Raw genomic sequence first — 23,171 nt, forward strand, 5'->3', positions numbered from 1 at the left:
ATCCCTGTCACCCATTCCCAGCTTCTGGCAAACAGAATAGCCATTGATGGACCTATCTTCTATGAACTTATCTAGTTCTTTTTTGAACCCTGTTATAGTCTTGGCCTTCACAACATCCTCTGGCAAGGAGTTCCACAGGTTGACTGTGCATTTTGTGAAAAAATACTTCCTTTTGTTACTTTTAAATCTGATGCCTATTAATTTCATTTGGTGACCCCTAGTTCTTGTGTTATGAGAAGGAGTAAATAACACTTCCTTATTTACTTTCTTCACACCAGTCATGATTTTATAAACCTCTATCATTCCCACCTTAGTCGTCTCTTTTCCAAGCTGAAAAGTCCCAGTCTTATTAATCTCTCCTCATATGGCAGCCATTCCATACCCCAAATAATTTTGTTTGCCCTTTTCTGAACCTTTTCCAATTCCAATATATCTTTTTTGAGATGGGGAAACCACATCTACATGCAGTATTCAAGATGTGGGCATACCATGGATTTATATAGCGGCAATATGACATTTTCTGTCTTCCCTCTCCTTATGGAACCTACCCCGCTATTTTCTGTCCAGTAGATGTCCCTCAAACCATCACTAACAGCAGTTATTTCTAAGAAAGCACACTAGTGACAGTGATTGTGTCTTCTATGTTTGCTCAAGGAGTGCCATGCACAGGGATGTCTCTCAGTAAATAACTATTTTGAACGGGTTGCTTAGACCTGAAAATTGTCTACACTTAAACTTCTGTAGCCAGTGAAGTCATCACAGTAGCTGACCTGCAGTTCTTTCAACTCCTTTGGACTATCTAGGATATGTCTACACTGTAACACCCCCCGCCCCCCTAAGCCAGCAAGTCTCAGAGCCTGGGTAACTGACGCTGGCTTGCGCTACATGGTTAAAATAGCAGTATATACATTCCTTCTTGGGCTGAATTGTAGGCCCTGAGACCCTCCCCTCTTTCAGGGTACCAGAGCCAGGGACCCAGCCTGAGCGGGAATGTCTATACTGCTATTTTTAGTCAGGGTGCAAGTAAAATCCATTTCTTATCGGTACGGAGGGGAGAGGGGGCACCAGCAAAGGGGAGGTATATGACCTCCTCACGTGACCCTCCATGTAACTCCTCCCCACCCAGCCCCCAGCCTGGGGCCGCAGGTTCCCCTGGCCTCTCCCCATGATCCATCCCACATTATCCTGGGGGGCTCTGTCCTCCTCCTGCTGTGCTGGAGACTTCGGAACCACAGCGGGGAAAGGAGCACCTGGGAAGCCCCAAGCCGGCAACTCCTCCAGCCCAGTTCTACCATTCCCAGCCCCACCCCCTGCCCTTCCATGCAACTGCGTCTCTTCCATCTGTCCCCGGAGGACAGGGCTGTGGGCGGTACAGCCACTGGAGGAGCTGCCAGTGTTCTGCTCCTTTCCCCGCTGCATTTCCTGGGAGACCCTGTGGTTCAGGGCTCTCCTGGGAACCACAGTGGGGAAAGGAGCAGAACCCTCAGCCCAGCCCGCTGCCCTTCCACGGAGCTGCATCTCTGTCCTCCGTCTGTGTACTACAGCAGCAGCCCCGCTCAGGACAAGCCTTGGGGGGCGGGGGAAGGGCTGTTCTGCCCTCAGCCCCGCCCCCCCAGCCCTGTCCTCCGGCAGGGCTGCAGCTGTACAGATGGACAAGATGCAGCTCCATGGAAGGGAAGGGGGATGGGCTGGGGGCAGTACAGCTGCACCAGAGGAGCTGCCGGTGTGGGGCCACCGGCAGGGGCGGCTCTACACATTTCGCCGCCCCAAGCACCGCGGCACGCCGCGAGGGGCGCTCTGCTGGTCGCCGGTCCTGCAGCTCCGGTGGACCTCCCGCAGGCGTGCCTGCAGAGGGTCTGCTGGTCCCGTGGCTCCGGTGGACCTCCCGCAGGCGTGCCTGCGGGGGGTCCACTGGTCCTGCGGCTCCACTGAAGCCGCAGGACCAGCGGACCCTCCGCAGGCACGCCTGCGGGAGGTCCACCGGAGCCGCCTGCCACCCTCCCGGCGACCGGCAGAGCGCCCCCCGCGGCATGCCGCCCCAAGCACGCACTTGGCCTGCTGGGGCCTGGAGCCGCCCCTGGCCACCGGCTCCTTCTGTGTCTTTCCGGTATGTCATACAGGTTAGAAATACCTTGCTGGTATGGCGCACCTACCAGACTGTACCTCCGTACTTGCACTGCCGTTTTTAGCCCAACAGCTTGAGCCCCATGAGCCCAAGTCAGCTGACCTGGGCTCTTAGACTCGCTGCTAAAGAGAGGGGTTTTTCCAGTGTCGATGTACCCTTAGAGACCCTATAAGAGCTAGCAATGGACTATTTAAAAGCATGAACAAGCAATAAAGGCTATGCCTGTACCCCAGCTGTGTTTTCTGTAGCCCTTGTTCTCCTACAGATAGTCATATATTATGAGCATAATGTCTACTGAAGTTTCACCATTCCACACTTGAGCAAAATGCAATGTTAGCAACAATAACAATGCTTTTTATTATGTTATTCTGTATTCATACCTCAAATCCCTGTGGTCTTCCTAGACTTTCTTTAATATGTTTCCATGCAACCAGAATCTCTGATACAGACAAACCTGTAGCCTTGACATCAGTAGGAGCCGCACTGGGTTCTGTATTAAGAAAAAATGAAATAATAAACCTCTACTGTAACAACTTGCATCTGTCAAAAGCACTACAACTGAAAGTGTCACATACTTCCTTCATTGTAGCTTATTACCCAGAATAAAGGATTGTGGCTGTTGTGTGTATGAGAAACTGAACAAAATAAAAAGATTATCTCTATTATATTTCTTTCTTTGTGTCATGTTCCATCAATATCTTATTACAGATGGACCCACAATGAAGAACCCCTTTTCCATGGTTGATTTCTCTTCAGCAACCTTTATTTCTTATCTTCAACATTATTTTCCCCTCTAAGCCTTCACCAACAGATCTACAGGACGGCAGAAGTAAACAGAGCATTCTTTCTCTGTCCTTAACTCTGCCATTTCATTAGGTGAAAATGAAAGCTACATGGGGTGCTCAGATGACCTTGCTCTTGAGTTAAACCAGCGGCTGAAAAACGTGCAGTCAAACCCAGAGATGTAGTGAAATGTATAGCAAATGCACTTTTTAGGAGCATATTAGTACTTCAGGTTGCTGGCATATGTAAATACATTTTTAAGCACAGGATACATACCTTCCTAAGGAGAAGGAAAGGAACGTTTTTGATTTCTGATTCTAGCTAGCTTTGCTGTTAACAGATTTTACATTGCATAACTTTGGGGTTAGGGAAAACCTTTAAAAAACACCTGGGTTGGTCAGCAATAAGAAAAGTAAGATCAGGGGAAAAAATAGGAAAATACACATTGAAAGCTATAGGGAGAACTATAGAGACAATATATGCCAGGGATGGCCAAACTGCGGCTTGTGAGTTTTACAGTTAGAGTGTGGCTCTCGGAGCCCCCACACTCCCACATTCTCAACCTACCAGACTGTTTGGGGGAGCTCAGGGCTTCTGCCCTGTGGCAGAGGTGGGGCTAGGGGCTTCTACCCAGCAGGGAGAGGGTTTTTGGGGCTTCAGCCCCATGGGAGGCACCTTCCGGGGCTTGGGGATTCATTGGGAGCAGGGCTGAAGCCCTGAGCCCCGGAAGGCTTGTCTTGTGAGGCTGAGGCCCTGAGACCTCTTGACTCTGCAGGACAGTAGCCCCTAGCTCCATCACCCCGCCGCAGGGCTGAAGCGCTGAGCCCTGGCAGGAATGCCTTAGCTCTCGAACTTTTGAAGATTGTCCTATGCAGCTCGTTTCGCCATCCCTGATATATGCCATAGATTTGTATGGTCATCTTGGTTTACAGAGTGCATTGTGATTGCAGAAGGTTTACAAAAAACCCTATGTATCACTTTACTAGAGCTTAGAGCTTTAGTACCTGGGGCAATTTTCATTCCCTGTGAAATTAATAAAATCTTACTGCAACATGTTTAGATGAGACTATAGAACTCAGTGAGAATGCTTTACATTAGAGCACAAGCACACAGTAGCTACTCACCACCCTCCAGGGTCTGTCTGTTTGTTGAGAAAAAAGCTGGATTCAGATTCATCTGGAATAACAAGGCCTGTAATTTGTTTCTTGGCCTAACATATCTCATTACACTTTGTAATGTGTCAGTCTGATCATTTGGAGGCCCTGGCTTTTACATTATAAAGAAGCATAAAAGATCTTCTTAAAAGATGCATTTTAGGGTTTAACATGATCACAGAAAAATAATTTCTTTTTGGCAGAGCCTGTGTTAAAATTATACATTTTGGTAGTTGATCAAATTGCCATAGTAAGGAGTTTAATATAAATCTTTATATAGTAACTGTTCCCTCGCCCCCAATTTTGTATTACATTATATACTCTGGCACTGCTGACCTACATCTTCTCCCTGACTTTTCTTTTTGGGATTTTTCCTTTCCTTTTGCTCAGTTTTTTATTTTGTTTTGTTTGCTTGTTTGTTTTTTAAAAGCAGTGTCTAAAGAAAGTGAGAACTTCTGCCTTTATTAAAAATTGTGCACATTAATAATGGTGCATTATTGCTAAGTATAAAATATTGATTGCTCTTTCAAAGTAGTAAATAAAAAGAAATTATAATGTTTACAAGGCATAAGCAATATGATCTTCTGGACTCAAAAAGTCTGCTAAAAAGAAATATATTCTGCATGATATTATTTGTTCAATAGGTGCACTCTGTTTTCTATTTTATGTACTACTAAGATTTGTGCTGCAAAAGCCATTTTCTAGTTTTTATATTATTGAAGCAATTGTCCTGTTGTCAGGGAAGACTACAGTGTGATAAATAATTTGTGATGTATACAAAATGTTGGGTGGCAGCTTTTACACTTTCTAAAAATGGAGAAAACATTTCTCTTTCATAGCATTCACTAGAGAAGGTTTATGCATTGCTCACAATAGAAACAAAAGGCTTAATATACATATATAATTGTTTTCAGTATATGAAGTAGAAAAATATATATGTGTGAGGCATTTCTTACATGTCAGGAAATTATTCACTGCAATTTCACTGATATTAGATTCCAAGAATGTAAATGTTCAGTAAAAGGAGAGAAACAATATTTTCAGAAATAAGGTACATTATGACTGTCTGAAAGTTTATGGAGATGAAATGGCAATTTTTATTGATTCAAATGGGATTAGGACCATATAATTTGCTATAATATAAAATAATCCATGGCTCAGTACAATGTCATGATTTATATTGTATTTCTAGCATTGATGATAAGTTTGGCAGGTTCATTAGGTTTTTCCATAATTGCTGTTGATGTTATGATCATATTCTTTTATTAATATCTTCTTCTTATGTTACATTTACTGATATCTTCCTGGGGTCACACTGATGAAAAAAGGCCAGCATCCTTAACAAGTCCTTTAACATTCCCTGATTAAATTTAACAAAAAATAATAAGACCTTGAAATAATATAGCCCTGTGCAATATCCCAAAGACATTGCTTTTCATTTGCAAGACCAGAATTTAGAGTAACATTAGTATCCTGCAACAGTTGACGACATTAACACCTAACCCGGACTAGGGAATTGCATTCACTGCATTGCATTAGGTTTCAAAGAGGAAATCCTGAATTCTAATTTGTCAGGAGCTGATTCTCAGGTTCCATAGCATTGGTAGGTGTTTGCAACTGTAAACTGGCCAGCCAAGTCCCACCATTCCACAGAGAGTGTTTCCCCCCAAAGATTTCAATGTTTCTATGGAAACAGGTTCTAAAACAAAAATAAGGGCAGGACCAACTCAGGCAAGACCAATCTTTGAAACTCGTTGTGGAACACAGCCTCAACCAAGTCTCCTTGCTTAGCCAATTCCACTACTAGTCTCTGTTCCCTTCCCATATTACTGCCAGGGAGGAGTTTTTACAGAGGTTCCTGATGTAAAATCTGAGCTCTTTAGCCAGGAGCCCTTCCTCATTACTCCCCTCCTTTCCATATATTTGGGCAAGAGACTTCATCCAACAGTGAATTTCCTTGGCAAGATCATCCCCTTCTGTGACAGAGATCTCAGAGGGAGAAAATCTTCATGAGGATTCCCTGGAAAAGATATCTCCCTCATCATCTTGTCAGGGAGAAAGAGGTGTCGTATTTGGTCACCTTACAGAAAAGACCACTGGGGACATCCCCAAACCTCACACATCCAGGGATCTGTATTGATCCCCATGACATCTATGGAAGGCCAGCATCATCTCCCTCTCTCTGCCCGTGTATTGCTGCCCATATCTCCCATGCAATGAAACTCCACTGGAGTTGTGGTACCAGGGCCGTTCCTTAGATATGGGTCCCTCTGGAATCCTAAGGAAGATGTCATTTCTCTGCAGAAAAGAAAATATAGGGCAAGGACATACTGTATTTCTTTTATTTCTTAATTGATTTCCACAGGGCCAGAGGAGGGACAATTTGCATTCCCTTGGATCTGCCCCCTCAGCCAATGTAGTCTTCCTTCAAGTCTATTCAATCTCCACTCCCTTTTCCAGCGCAGACCCTCTAGAGGATCCAGAATGAGGGGAGGCAAGTGGTGCCACAGAGAAGGCTCATCTCTCTTTCGGAGGAAGGTGAGAGATATATGCATGGGGGGTCCCCGTTCATGAATAGGACTGGGAGGCATGATCTGATTTCTTGTGTGTCAGTGATCAGATAGGCCCTTTGCAGTCTACCCAATAGTATTTGAGTCTATACACATATCCTGGTACTAATCTGGCATCTGAAACAGTGATTATTTTTCCAGTTCATCTTTAAGCTTTGGTTCTGCCACTGCATAAAAATGTTTTGCACTCCCAGAAGACTAGTTGAGCGTCCAAAGAATAGTTCCGAAAAAAGTATGCTCCCTGCAGTTATAACCCTGTTATTTCCTTCTCTTAACTCCAACACAGAATACCAGTGTGCTGATAACTTACTGAATTTTATGCTGCAAAAGAAGCAACTTTTTGCTTCTAAAGATATTAATTAACTTGCAAATGTTTCTCTTGCACTGGTTCAGAGTACAAAATGGACAGGCTAATTGATAAAAAAATCAAGTTCTGATAGATTAAAAGTTTAGAGCAGCATTATCATGTTCATTAATATAAATGATACATTTGTAATAAGTGACATAACAGCTGGAGTTCTCCAAATAATATGGGGGATGTGTCTATAATATTGATTACACATATGGCTTCCCAATGGGGCTAGTCGCATTAATCAAAGCAGTGCTTAGTAAACTCCTCAGTATAAGGATTATCATTTCCTTATTTAAAAATTCAGTGAAGACACCTGTAGTTGAACTTTTACTGGCTCTAATCCAGATAGATCTGCTGGCAAAGGTAGGAAATTATCCATTATATTTTACCACTAAGATGCCAATTTATTAATTTTCAGGTTCACATAAATCTCAGGGAGCTCAGCTTTAGCTATGAACTGATCCTCAGAATTGTACTTCATGAATGTAAGATTTTAATGTGAGCCATAGTGGCCATACTTAAAAGTATGTAATTGCATATTCTTTCTCCTAAATTAGAAGAAAAAGGCTTTGGCTTATTTTAATGAAGGCTGAGAATGAAAAACAAGGAGAGTTTGAGCTAACCAGAAAATCTTTCAGCCTTTGTTGTCTCAATATTCATCTCACATAATATATTTTGCTGTCTACTTTAAATGCTTTATTTTCAGTCCGTAAACAGATCAAGTAGTAAAACTCTGAGAGCTCTGAAATGTGCCATCTGCCCACTTCTTCCCTGCAAAATAGCTATAGATTTAGGTTCTCCACCAGGCTGAATGAGTCAGAACAAAGTTATATGGAAAACTTCTTTGTACAGTCAGTTTTCATTCAATGTTATTTGCATTACACTAATGACTAGAAGCCCCACTCAGGGACTGATGCTAGCTGTTCTATAAAAATATGTTAAAAAAATCAGCATTTCTAATAACTGCCCAGTGGAGTTCATGGCATGGGAAGAGCTGGATTCCTCATTTCTTTGGCAGTTTAAAGGAAAATTTGTTATACTACTGTGTGAAATTATAAAAAGTTCTTTTTTTAAAAAAAATAAGATATCATATGCTTGAGGGCTTGAGTGCGACTTAATCGGTACACATGGGCAAAGATTCCAAAAGTGCCTGAGTAATTTTCAAAAGTGGCTGAATTGCTTAGGGCCAGATTTACAAAGGTATTATTTAGGTGCCTAGGATGCAGATAGGTGCCTACTGGGATTTTCAAAAGTGGCTAAGTGAGATAGGTGCCTAACTACCATTAATTTTAATTGAAAGGGGAGAGGTTGTTCTAGATTTGATTTGACAAATAGGGAGGAACTGGTTGAGAATTTGAAAGTGGAAAGAAGTTTAGGAGAAAGTGATCATGAAATGGTAGAGTTCTCGATTCTCAGGAATGGTAGGAGGGAAAACAGCACAATAAATATAATACATTTCAAGAAGGCAGACTTTAGCAAACTCATATTGTTGGTAGGTTAAATTCCTTGGGAAGCAAATCTAATGGAAAAAAACAGTTCAAGAGAATTGGAAGTTTTTCAAAGAGACATTGTTAAGTACACAAGAGCAAACTCTCCCACTGTGTAGAAAAGATAGGAAGTATGGCAAAAGACCACCTCATTGAACCAGGAGATCTTCAATGATCTGAAACTCAGAAAAAGAGTCCTACAAAAAGTGAAAACTAGGTCAGATTACAAAGGATGAATATAAACAAAAAATAAAAGCATGGAGGGACAAAATTAGAAAGGTCAAGGCACAAAACAAGATTAAACTAGCTAGAGACCTAAAGGGTAACAAGAAAACAGCCTATAAATCCATTAGAAGCAAGAGGAAGACCAAGGTCAGGTAGGCCCATTACTTAATGCGGGGCCGGGGGGAGGGGAAACAATAACAGAAAATGTGGAAATGGCAAAAATGTTAAATGACTTTTTTGTTTCAGTTTTCACCAGAAAAGGTAGTAGTGATCAGACGCCTAACAAAGTGAATGCCAGTGAAACCGAGGTAGGATCAGAGACTAAAATAAGGAAAGAACAAGTTAAAAATAATTTAGATAAGTTACATATCTTCAGGTCACCAGGGCCTGATGAAATACATCCTAGAATACTCAAGGAGCTGATTGAAGAGGTATCTGAGCCATTAGCGATTATGTTTGAAAAGTCATGCAAGACAAAAGATTCCAGAGGCCCGGAAAAGGGCAAATATAGTTCCCATCTATAAAAAGGGAAATAAGGACAACCTGGGGAATTATTGACTAGTCATCTTAACTTCAGTACTTGGAAATATAATGGAGCAAATGATTAAGCAATCAATGTGCAAACACCTACAAGAAGATAAGGTGATAAGTAACCGTCAGCATGGATTTGTCAAGAACAAATTGTGCCAAACCAATCTAATAACTTTCTTTCACAGGGTACCAAGCCTTGTGGATGGGGGGAAGTTGTAGATATGGTATATCTTGACTTTAGTAAAGCTTTTGATACAGTCTTGCATGATCTTCTCATAAACAAACTAGGGAAATACAACCTAGATGGAGCTACTATGAGGTGGGTGAATAATTGGTTGGAAAATTGTTCCCAGAGAGTAGTTATCAGTGATTCATAGTCAAGATGGAAGGGCATATTGAGTGGGATATCACAGGGATCAGTTCTGGGTCCAATTCTGTTCAATATCTTCATCAGTGATTTAGATAATGGCATAGAGAATACACTTATAAAGTTTGTGGTCGATACCAAGCTGGGAGGTATTGTAAGTGCTTTGGAGAATAGGATTAAATTTCAAAATGATCTGGACAAACTGGAGAAATGGTCTGAAGAAAATGGGATGAAATTCAATAAGGACAAATGCAAAATGCTCCACTTAGGAAGGAACAATCCTTACAAAATGGGAAATGACTGCCTAGGAAGGAGTACTGCAGAAAGGGATCTGAGGGTCATAGTGGATCACAAGCTAACTATGAGTGAACAGTGTAACACTGTTCCAAAAAAAAATAAACATAATTCTGGGATGTATTCGCAGGAGAGTTGTAAGCAAGACATGAGAAATAATTCTTCTGCTTTACTTCATGATGATTAGGCCTCAACTGGAGTATTGTGTCCAGTTCTGGGTGCCATATTTCAGGAAAGCTGTGGACAAATTGGAAAAAGTCCAGAGAAGACATGACCTATGAGGGAAGATTGAAAAAACTGGGTTTATACAGTCTGAAGAAGAGAAGATTGAGAGGGGATATGGTAACAATTTTCAAGTATATAAAAGTTTATTACAAGGAGGAGGGAGAAAATATATTCTCCTTAACTTCTGAGGATAGGACATGAAGCTATGGGCTTAAATTGCAGCAAAGGCGGTTTAGGTTGGACATTAGGAAGAACTTCCTGTCAGGGTGGTTAAGCACTAAAATAAATTGCCCAGGGATGCTGTGGAATCTCCATCATTGGAGATTTTTAAAATCAAGTTAGACAAACACCTGTCAGGGATGGTTTAGATGAGTGCAGAGGACTGAACTAGATGGCCTCTTGAGGTCCCTTCCAGTCCTACGGTTCTATGATTCTATGAAAGTCAATGGGAGTTAGGTGCCCAATCTACTTAGTCACTTTTGAAAAGCCCACTACAAACCTATATGAATCTTTAGGCGCCTGAATACCTTTGTATGTCTGGCCCTTAGTCATTTAAGAGCCTAATAGGATTTGACTGCTAAGTCACTGTTGATAATCTTACCATTAGGCTTTTTGCTGGCCCTTTAGACAGGAGTGGATAGCACTGGTTACAAATAACAAGTACGCTTACTGAAGGCACTTTAGTTAGAATAAGGGCTTGGCAGATCAGGCCCCAAGACTGATATATATTGTACAGCTGGTCTCTGTTCTATACCAGCTTCCAAACAAAAATCCTGTTTCTTTGTTCCTTTTAATTTTGAGTAGAACACTTTAGGATACTTGTAATGTTCTGACACACACAGACACAGACTGAATAAGCAAGTTATAATGAGTAGATATGTTTGGATGATTGAATTGTGTCAAAGAAAACAGGGTTCCCATAAGTGATTACTCTACTTTGGATTAAAAAAATGAAAATTAATAATAAATTAATAATTCTAGATTTATCTTTTGCAATTTTCATATTTTAAAGTAAACTTTAGAAATACTATCAGAGGGGTAGCCATGTTAGTCTGGTTCTGTAAAAGCAGCAAAGAATCCTGTGGCACCTTATAGACTAACAGACGTTTTGCAGCATGAGCTTTCGGGGGTGAATACCCACTTCTTCGGATGCAAGAAATACTGACTTTTTTATATTTTTTATATTTTTATATTTTTTATATTACCATTTTCAGTTTTCTCTAAATAACTAAAAAACAGACTTTAAACGTAACACTATTTATTAAAACTGAATTTTCAATACTTGTCATTCAAAACAGGGAAATAACAAGTGGCATTTATAAATTAATATTTTGCAATGAAAAAATATCTCCCTCTTGCCTCATAGAAGACTCTGATTTTCTTTTTTTTTTTAAATTGATTCTCTTATCAGTGAGTTGAGTTGTTAAACATAATAAAAGTATCTGAATAAATGATATTACTTCACTGTCTGTTAAGTAACAAAAAAGTTAAATGCAGATTGACAAAAATGTTTCAGTAGTACGGGGAAGTCAGATATCATTTTGATTGTATTTGGATTTTAAGATGTTCTCATTTTTATAGGGATGTATTTTATAATGTTGATCCGAACAATTAAACACATGTAGATTACTGACACTTGCTTTAAAGGAATCAAAATTTCAATCTTCTTCGACTGTGGGATAATGGTATCAGAAAAATACATCTAACTGAGAAGGAAGGGTAGTAATGGGTAATCTAGCAGAAAAAAATGTTACCCATGTGTTTTGAGCTAATACAAAAATAAAATTCCAAGTTTTCTACTTAACATCAACTGAAAGCAATGGGACTACTTGCAGAGTAAAGTACTACTCAACATGAGGAGGGTTTCTGAATCTAGCCTTTAATATTAGAGTGGGTCAAATCATTTGTTGTGAATAATATTTGCCTGCCTTTTCTTCTATATGTGAATTTTCACAAACTGATTTCTATAAATATAGAGCCAGATCTTCTGTTTGTGTAAATCAGCAGAACTCCATCTAAATCATTTGAGCTACACCAATTTACAGCTAGCTGAGCCCATAGTCTTTATCCATAAATATTTGCTGAATAATCTCCAGAACAATTTTCAGGCACTGGGTTGTTCATAAAGTATTTGTTGTTATTCACAGTGAGTGTTTGGCCACTAAATATAGTTTCTGAACCCTGTTTTAGTAACAAACTTTTAAAACAGGAAAATGACAAGTAGCAAAATATAAAGAACAACCAAAAACATATGCTGTGCACTTTTCAGTCCCAGTTTCCCAAGAAACAATCATTAATGCCGAGAATTTATGAAACAATCAGATGTTGTAAACATCTGTTTGACATAAATTGTGAATACTGAATTACATGGAACCCCGAAACAACAGTGGAACAAAGTCAGCCTTTTTATTAAATCTATTTTTTTCATCAGCTGGCTGCCTCTATTTAATATGATAAACGTATGGTCTGACTGCTATATATGAGGCAGTGTAGCCTAGTGAACAGAGCACTGAACTGGGACTAAGGAGAGAGCTGCTGCTGGCCCGCTGGGTGACCATGAGCAAGCCATGCCACCAACATGTACCACAGTTTCCCTGCCTACAAAATCAGAATAATGATACTTATCTCCTTTGTAAAGTGCTTTGAGATCTATGGATGAAAAACACTACTATTAATTCTTATTGCATATATATAGTGTATGACATGCAGACAAACTTTACAATCTCTCAAACTAACCTCCTTCAGCTGAACAGATGACTACAATGGGGCTGAAGGGTCCATCTCCTTTGTTATTATATACACCAACTTTCACCTCAAAGGGAGTCAGAGGTGGCACACTTTCATCCCTATAGATGAACTTTGAAGCATCTGAGGATGTCACCATTTTTTCTTTCCACCCTCGTGTTCCATTTGGTCTGAAAGCCACAATGTATCCAAATCCTTCCCCATTCTGAAACTCTTCTGATACTGGCTAAAAAAAGGAAAGTTCAATTAACCAGCAGATATTTTAAACCTTATTACACTGGAAGCAATCACAGTGGGCAAATATAAACTGGCTTCTTAACAGAGGTGATCATGTAAAGCAGCAGTAACAGAACTGTGCTCAGTACAGCTTACCTGGTAAGGAAAGTCTTTTCTATAGGTTTTAGTGGGGCCGACTGACATCAGTGGACCAATGACAAATTACACCAGCTGAGGTTCTACCCCAGTGTATCTAAAAAGTGGCTGATTCTGCCACCCTTACTCACACTGATTAATCTGCCCTGAATCAGATGAGACTGCTCACAGAGAAAGGCATGATTCTAAGTGCCAGGATCAGTCCTTAGCAACAAATCCAACTGATTTTTAGTTACACAATTTTTGTGTGTTACCTATTAAGAATAGCTACCTTGTCTGGTGGAATTCCCCATGGAGAGATAGGGAATATAACTGGAAATGGTAGAAATCTTTTAAAGCAAAAGAAAAATTTAAGTGCACTCACTCTGCTGTGTATAATTAAAACATATGAAGTACCTGGATGTTATTACTAATTTGGCTAATGACTTTACTTAATATAAGAGGTTGTGATGCATAGTGTGATGTGTTGCAAACAGTAATAGGAGAAAGATACTTATAGGACATGGCGGAAACACAAGGCTAAATAAAAACAGGGTAAAGCACTGAAATCTTCTGCCTAATTTGGAGAATGCATTCTCTCCGGCTGGCGAAAGTGGCTTCATTCTGGTTTGCATTATTTGTTATGGAAATAATGGTTTCGGTTTAGGGCAAATCAACACAGAATGCCAAACTGAATACTGTGTGATGGTGGCTGGGAAGATAACCCATTGGACAGATTCTGAGGTAGAATAAATCAGCATAGATCCACTGAAGTGAATGAAACTAGGCCAATTTACATCAGTTAAGACTCTGGCTCTCTGCAGGCTTTTCAGTGTTCTCGCCTACCTTCCTATCAGAGGGAGGAGTTAATGTAAAAGTAGTCTCTTTCTCACACGCTGAGTTAGCACTGCATCTTGAGCAGAATTCACAGCACATCTATTGAAGCAAGATCAACTTTAGTAGACTGAGTGAGAAGGAAAGCAAAAACGAATCAACTTTACTTTGGGGCGGCTGATCTGAATGGTAGATTCTCCAAGATGTCCTCTGCTCTCATCACATGGAAATGTGAACCTCTTTGAGACCTTAGCACACATTTAAGAAATGATATTTTGTGTTCATATCTTGATAAGATTTGCTGTAGGGAACCTCAGTACAGTACTCCTTATTTTTGCCCTCAAATAAGTCAATATGAAACAGGGTCTTTAATCAAAAAGAGTCCCTTACCTCCCATGCTATTACTAATTCATGCCGTCTTCCACTTCTGCCACTTACATTAGCTGGTGCTGTCTTTGGAACTATGAACAAAAAAGCGAAAAAACCAGAATGTCCAAGTTATTGAAGTTTTCCCCATAGTAATACCTACCCCAGAAGACAGTAAACTGTCAAATCAGGTCAAAAATAACAAAAGACAGAACACTGCAGTAAAGAGAACTTGCTTCAGTTTTCTGATTGCATTTTAGGAAATCCTGCAAAATATTTAGTCAGTTCAAACTGAATACAAACTTCTGAGAAGAGAAGAAATATTTTAGGGAACAAAGTTACTTTAAAAAACAATAACAACTGTTCTCCCCGTTATCCCACATTTTAATATGCTGTTGATTTTTAAGGTTATTTTGCTGGAATTATCCTATTAATATTTGTACGTGTTTGTGTGTGTTTTTAAAGAGGCAACTAGAAAAGCAAATTGCAGAAACTCTGATGTATTTTAGTGTTCAGGAAAAAGATTGCTCACAAGAATAATGATATTTGCAGTGATTTGAGGTGTTTCAATTTCTGGGAGTCCAACCTGAGACACCTTAATGGGGCCTGATTTTCGTAAAGTGCCAAGCACTCATTATCATCTCAGGTTGGACACTCAATCACAGAAGCACCCCAAATCACCAGTCCTTTTTGAAAATGTAGGCCATTACATTTTCTTGATTTGCTTTACAGATATGTATGCATTTATAGAACTGACACAATAGCATATCTGAGAGGATGTCAAAGCTACATAGAAAAATATTACAGCTATTGTCAATATGGGATGGGTTACTGTATGCTTTATTTTTGGAAAATACTAGCTTTCCTTGGATCCATAAAATTTCTTTTCTCTCCTTTTCCACATCTACCGAAGCTCCTAAAATGACTTATGTGGCATGAATTTATGTACTGTGTGTGGCTTATGCCTACATTCTTTATTTGATTAAAGGCATTCTGGGATAGAAATCTTCTCTTTTCTTCCTCACACACTAATACATATATCAACTGCAGAAAGGTATTGTGAGGCATTAACCGTTAAGACCTTATTGTATGCAGTTTAGCTTATTTATTGGGTAGCACTGTGCCTTTGAACTACAAAGGGAAAAACACATTTAAATAAATGCACACAATTCCCTCTATTTCCTGTGTTGATCATTAAGGGCTTAAGTTCAATAATAGTATGCTAGAGTTTAGATGCTGGAAGCTCACACAGACTTCAAAATTAATTTGTATGGGCTTTTGGAGCCTTTAGCAGGTTTCCATTGAAAAAAGAAGAGGAAAAAAAAAGGCTCGATTCTGACTTAATTTCTCATTGATATAACTCCACTGACTACATAGGAGTTATTTCTGATTTACATTGATGTAAATGAGATGACAACCAGGACATTTGTATATCTATTTACATATACATATATTTTTAAAATACAAGTTTTGCTGTGATGTCTGCAGCTCTCACTTGAATGACCTGAGCAATTTCCAAGTATGAATTGCTTCTTTCCTGCTGAGGTATATTCACCTAGGAAACACACTATGTAGCTGTTCCCCCTTCAATTCCCCACTTGACCATGCTTAGTGAGGCTCTATACAGTTATTCTCTGCCAGACTCACTTGACCTACATGTGATCAGATGATCAAGTGATGCCTTGAAGCCGCATTACAAAAGAGGAGTGGAGAAGGAAAGCATTAAGGAGACAAATTGCAGCTGCTTACTGTTTTCTTTAATTGACTTGGATTGCTCATCTCTTTGGCAAACATCTGAAAACCTTCCTAGCATCATCATAAGAGTACTTATGGTCTCCTTCATTTCTAGCAGTTGGCACTCAGACTCTGTATTTTTAATATTTATGATATGTTACTTCCTTGGTGTCTATGGGCACAGGGTCATTTGACAACCACGAGTGAAAAGAGCAAAATTCTCCTCTCTGATCCTTACTCTAACTTTATTATGTATCCAATAATGTCTGCCACATGGAGCATATACATTTATCAATGAAAGTTCCATTGTAAAAATGAGTGCAGTTTATGCAATAAGTATAAATGTACAATGTGGAATGGAGAGGAAAATTTTGCTGTGAAACTTAAATATCACAGTGTTCGGTAATATGATGCATGAGTTGTAGTAGTAAGACCTCAATAAACATGATTTTTATAGTCAACTGGAAGTTAATTGCATGTTAATTAACCATCAAATCTTCTCTACAACAGAGCGTGGTGTTAAGCAAACTTAGGATCCAAATTCAAATCTTCCTAAGAATTACATCAATGGGGTTTCTTTGGTAGTATGAAAAGTGTATGCCTTGTTGACTTCGACGCCATGCTACTGATTCAGAACACTGCTCTTTTGAAATATCCAACTTGCGGGCTGTCATAAATAAACAGATCAGGGTTAAGGTCTCTTTTCCCTGGAAAGGGTTAACAAGCTCAGTAACCTGAGAAACACCTGACCAGAGGACCAATCAAGGAACAGGATAATTTCAAATCTCTGTGGAGGGAAGCCTTTGTCTGTGTTCCTTGTTTGCTCAGAGTTCTCTTTTTGGATCTAAAAGAGGCCAGTCATGTCTCCAAGTTCTCCTGGAGTAGTTTCTACTATTTAATAGTGAGTATTAATTAGAAAGGCGGATTAGTCTTTTGAGTTGCTTTCTATATTTGCAATTGTGTGTTTGCTAAAGGAAATTCTTTATTCCTGTTTGCTGATATTGCTTTTACTGAGAAAGGGGGAGGGGGAATTCTCTCCAGAGATTGATAAGTTTAGACCCTGTATTGTTCCATCTTGGTTACAGAGACAGTGACTTTTCTTTTTTTATTCTTTAATAAATTCTTTTCTATTAAGGACTTGGTTGATCTTTCTTTGGGTGGATTCTCAGGGAAAGGGGAGGGGGAGGTATCCCTCTGTAGTTAAATCCCGGTGTCTCTCCTAGGAAAAGGGAGGGGGGAGGAAACAGGGGGGAATGGTTTATTTCTCCTGGGTGTAAGAACTCCATGGATTTGGGGCTCTTGGGATCCCCAAGGATTTTGGGGAAGGATTGTGTCCCAATCCACGTAACTGATTGGGTGGTGGCAGCTTTTACTAGATCTAAACTAGGATTTTAGTTTAGAGGAAAACCAAGGCAGGTCCCCACATTGGAACCCAATAGCTCCAAGTGGGGGTGAGACCTATGACAACTGCTCTTTTGAAATATCCAACTTGCGGGCCTTATTTGTGGTTCAACCAGAAAGGAGGACCAATGTCTTCTTTCTAGAGGATTCTTGATAATAGTCTTACAGACTGAAGCCCTACTTAAATGAATAAATGTTAAAAGAATAAACCTGTCAAAAGAATGAATCTCCTTTGCACCAAACTGTAAAATATACAGTCATACAGTGAAACTCTCTCAAATGAATAACCATTAAAAGACTAAATGTGTCAAAGAAATAAATTTCTTTTGCACTGCACCAAACCACAATATATACAGTCACAGGGGAACACTCTGAAATGAATAACCGTTAAAGGAAGAAAACTATTAAAAGAAAACATTTTTTCCAGGCATCAAGGCTGTATATTAGCAGTTTTCCACAGCAACATCACTTCTATATCACAGTATAGAGTTTTATAACTGTATTTATTCACTCGTAAACTATGTTTATTGCCATATAATTAGTATCTTCCTGGTCTTCAAGATATTAATGATAAGCAGTATACACACAGAGATACTTTTGCATTAAATATTGATGTGGTGGTGTACTAACCTAGCCAGAAAGAATCAATTTCTTCCTGTAAGTGACAGAGGAATAAGGGCAGGACCCTGGAGTTAAAACCTCTACATTTTAGTGTCCATTAGAGGTCAGCAACCTGGTGTTATGTGTTATGAATAAATGGGACCTCCATTAGTAGTGTTGTGCCCCTTATCTGTACTACCGTTCTACTGAGTCACCAGTTTAATACTAAGAGGAAAGAGTGCAACCCACTAGAATATGAATATCACTTCCCTTTGGCTGAACATTTTTTGGGACATGCATAGGAAGATCCCATCCAAACATACCACTTGGAAAACTGACTCTTTTTCTGAAGGTGCATAATTTCTCTCTCTTGGAGGCAGTGTGTATGGTAACATTACTTTTTACACAGTTCTGAAAGTGCTGGGGATGTGAGGTGGGTTGTAATATGTGTGTCAGAGAAGTTGTCATCTTCCAAAAGTGTTGATGTCCACACTTCAAGTTACGTGGGACAAAACACTGCAGTCCTTACATAGGCAAAACTCCCAACGACTTCACTGTGAATTTGGCAAGAATAAAAACGGTGAGATTTGTCCCATGCTGATTTGGCTAAAACTAACTGTAGGCCTGGCTGGAAAAGTGGTGATTTGTTTAAAATAAAATTAAACATGATAAAAACACGCAAACACAAAAAAGCCTTTGCATCTCACAGTAGCCTAAAAAGGAAAAAAAAATGCTAATATTTTTGAAAAGCCAACACTGGAGATTTAGTCTCCAACAGCTCTGTGAAGCATCTGACAGTGCTCTTAAAATATGAGGGAAGAAAGAGAAAGGGCTACATCTATATGACTGGAAAAAGGAGACGCACAAAACCTAATGAAGTATAATCGAGAATTTATGAATAACTTGTCTATTCAAGCTAATTGCACTTTAAAAACAGTATTGCACTTTCCTTTTAGAAAACACACACTTATACACACACACGCATGCACGCACATATAGTATGAACTTTAATGAGGATTTTTTATGTGGAATGGCTGTAGGATGTGGTGGAATTAGTATAAAAAGAGACCAATTATAATAATAAACATATCTTGAATGTTGCTCAGTAAAGTGATTAGGGTACATGCCTTGGCTGCACTGCCATAATGAGCTGAAATAGATGCTGACAACAACAGACTAATTCTGGCTTCCAGAAACTGGTTATTATACAGTAGGTTTTAGCAATTAAAATAATGTTAGCAGTTCTCATCATTCGCCTAAGTCTGCTTCCAATAAAGCAAAAGGTAAAATTTCCATTGATGTCAATGGGAAGAGTGGTGTTGCAAAGCACCTTTAAAAATCTCACCTACATATTTAAAATTAATGTCAGCTGAATGTTTATGAAGGTGGCACAGTATCATCAAAGTCAGCAGATTATAACCTCTTTGTGGTTGGGGTCTACCTTCCTCTTTGTCAAACACTGGGCACCATATTTTCAAAAGTGGCCACTGCTTTGGGGGTGCGTAATTGAAACACCCCACACCTGGCCTTCAGACATTCCATTGCTCCACTGATTTTTATGGCAGTTGTGGTAGCTCAGATCTTCTAAAATTTAGGTCAATATGTCTCAAGCTGAGCACCTAAAAACTGAAGCATCCCCAAAACCTTAGTGTGGTCATGGCTGAAAATGCCATCTTCATGAATAATGAGGCATTAAGTAAATAAATAATAATACAATCAGTGTATGTGTTTCCCTTTTACGTATTTAAGGAACTATTAAACAACCTTCTTTCAATTATTCAAGTTATGATGTTCAAGGAGAGTAATGATCAATACATGTTTTTAACACAGTACCATGACCAATTCATGATTATTTATTTGTATTACAGTAGCACCTAAATGCCATACCCACGATCAAAACCCACCATACTGGGAACTGTACAAACACAGAGAAGTGATCCTTGCCCTGAACACATTACAATCTAAATAGACAAAATAGAAATAAGTATTGTTATGCTCTTATTTTTCACATGGCGAACAGTTTACATGACAAGATCACACAGAGAATTTCTGGCAGATCCAGGGACTGAACCCAGCCAGCTCACTGCCTTACCCACAAACCCATGCTTCCTCTTCTTAATTGCTATCATCATGAAGATACTTTTTCCAAAATATTATTTATATAAAGGTTGAAGCATCTAATCTAAAAAAAGAGAAGATTTTGACACTGCTTCATTCCTTAGGGAAGATAAATTATTAAACTTGGTTTTAGTCCTTATGAAAATGTTTGTTCAAGGAACTTCTACGGCTTCTGTTTGTTTGTTTCTTTTACAATGTTTATATATATATATATATCTTTTAAGACTTGTACTTCCAATAAAAATTCTTTTCTTGGTTTTTGATCTCAGTTAAGAAATAAGATTTGACAAAGCTTCCTAATCCAAGGACCAAAGTAACAACAAACTCAGCAGCTTTTTTGTCCTTGTTTTCCTTACATATATTCTTCAGTATACATCTGGAAAGCTGACAAACGTTAAATAAAAAATCTTTCATAGCATGAAAGGCCAGCCCTCACGCTGACATTCTCCAAGGAAAACATTTCCTACCTCATCTGTGCTGGAACAGGATGTAAAAATGTGTCAGCGTTTTTGAAGAAGTAATGCACCATATTAAACTGATTGGAAAACAATGGGGGGAAAACAACAGCATACACTTGGTGTTAAGTTTTTTTTGGTGTATAGGACATTTGAATTTTAGTACTAAATAAGCTAATTGCTATTCACTCGTAATATCTGATGCATGACTACACCATTGTAGCGGAATCCCTCAAAAACTACAATAAAAGGAACTGGGGACTTAAGTGGTGTGATACAGACGTCAGGAAAATATCAAAGGACAATCTCTTGAATTTTCCAGTTTGTTTGCTGGTAGCACACAATACTGTACTTGGATTTAGCTCCTGCAATTTTACATACCAGTTAGTGGATTGTTTTTAAACATACCCATGCAATCAGTGATTGCTCTCTGTGATACCCTGCCACCCCAATATTCACCACTGTCATGCAATTAGGATATGTTTTGTACAAAGGTTGTCTTGTGAGGTATCATTCTAAAAGTCTTGATCTGCTAGACATTAATATCTCATTGGATTGTATGTGTTATCGTCATGTGACATTATGAAGTTTGGCTATGTATGTGTTACTGAAACATGTTGTGAGGTTGAAAACTTGCACAAGCAGCCTTTCAGGTACAACAGTAAAAAAGGCCAAACAATGTTAATGGCTTACTGAGGAAATGCACACAGGCACAAGGATTACCCCAGGAACTGTGTACAATAGAAACCTCTCAGAGACAGCACTACACAATGGGAACTGTTTGACCCAGTTTATGGCAAAAGAGCTTTCTGGCAAGTGGGAAGAAGATATAAAACAGGGACAATGACATCATGAGGGGACCTCACTCTCCCTGCAACAACACATCTGGAAAAGCTGAGCGGCAAGGACTGAACTGTGGGAAGTGATGGTCCCAGCCTAGAAGGATCTTTAGCCTGTACATGAAAACCTGGGAAAGCCAAGGCAACCATTGCCTTAAGAATCTGCCAGCCTGTTTATCACTCAGAGTGAAACTCTGCTAATTTATATCCTACCTATCTAGCTCAGGTGTTAAGGTCAGTTTGTGGTTTTATTTATTTACTAAAGTAATCTGCTTTGATCTGTTTGCTATCACTAACAGGCACTTAAACTCTCTTCTTTGTAGTTAATAAACTCGTTTTGTTTTCTATAAACCAGTGTGTGAACTTCATAACTGGGGGGTGAAAAGCTGTGCATATCTTCCTCCACACTCAGGGAGGGGGTAACTTTCATGAGCTTATGCTGTACAGATTTCTGTGCAGTGGGAAACAATACAATTTTGGGTTTACATTCTGGGGGGCAGGGGGAGGTGAAGGGGAGGGGTGCAATTGAGTGCTGGGCAATCCCTGAGCTTCCCACACAGAGCTGACCTCAGTGTCTGTATCCTTTTGCAGCTGGGTATGACCCTGCCTGTGTGTGTACTAGAGGAGGCTTGAGGACCTGGCACAGCAGGACAGGGTGAAGGAGCCCAGGCTGGTGGAACGGGCGGGCTCAGTATGACCCCAGTACATCAGGTGGCACCCCAGGGGGGGAAACCTGTCATGCTATCTTCTTTCTATTTTTGCTTTGGGGACTCCTTCAGGCCTTAGTTATCCATTTAAACATTGTCAAATCTCAATACAGCAGTGAATTTGATTGCAGAATCAAATTAATAGTAATTAATAGAAACGCTGAAACCCTTTTTCTCCAGCTCAAACAAAAGAAACAAAACAAAAACCCAAACAAACCAGACCAAAGAAGCCAATTTTTCACTGTGGCATATTCATTCTTTAATGTAATGCAAGGAAGGCCTAACTCAGAAGAAGGTTGATTTATTTATATTTTTAATCCTATATACAATCTTCTACAACTAAATGTCATCAGCCTATTAGCTCAGAGAATCGTTTGCATGCACAATTAGCAGGTTAAATTCTGAGTCTACTCAATTTCTCTCCTACCCACGTTTCACCATGAATAGATAATGTAATTGACGTTCTGCCCCCAGGCTCCAAATGCCCGGTTGCTTTTGTGGAATATCTAGCATGTTTAAATTGATGTTATTGGCTCTTTTCACCTTGTGGACCTATAAAATATGTATCAAGGCTAGAATTAACAGAATTACTGGAACTGGCTGTGAGTTAGAAAATCACAGTATTATCCATTCCAGTGAAAGGAGCTATGAAGAGCAATCATGTTAACTAAATATGAACTAAGTAACAAGATTAGGGTTTAATTAGAAAATTAAGGCAAGTGGAAACCTGTTTATTATTCTGTCGATTACCTGATACCATTCCAACTATTGCTGCCAGGGGTATTTACATACTGTACTAGTATAAAGTCCTGTTACTGATTTCGGGAAGATGGGATAAAAAATGAGGGGCAGTGAGAGAAAAAGACTCTATTCTCAAGTCAAGCTTGTATAAACCACTAACTTACAGC

The 23,171-nt window shown here is 39.4% G+C and overlaps 1 protein-coding gene across 1 annotated transcript in view; it reads right to left on the reverse strand.

The window, feature by feature from the left end:
- CNTN5 (contactin 5) overlaps positions 1-23,171 on the reverse strand; it is a 1,047,172-nt gene that overhangs the window by 32,247 nt on the left and 991,754 nt on the right. The window contains exons 21-23 of the mRNA XM_045019421.1: positions 14,434-14,504; positions 12,850-13,084; positions 2,506-2,615 (exon numbers count right to left, since the gene is read on the reverse strand). Of these exons, the coding sequence (XP_044875356.1) occupies positions 2,506-2,615; positions 12,850-13,084; positions 14,434-14,504 (416 nt within the window). The remainder of the gene's footprint in view (positions 1-2,505; positions 2,616-12,849; positions 13,085-14,433; positions 14,505-23,171) is intronic.

Source organism: Mauremys mutica, chromosome 1, assembly GCF_020497125.1.
Source record: "Mauremys mutica isolate MM-2020 ecotype Southern chromosome 1, ASM2049712v1, whole genome shotgun sequence".
Lineage (NCBI taxonomy): Eukaryota > Metazoa > Chordata > Testudines > Geoemydidae > Mauremys > Mauremys mutica.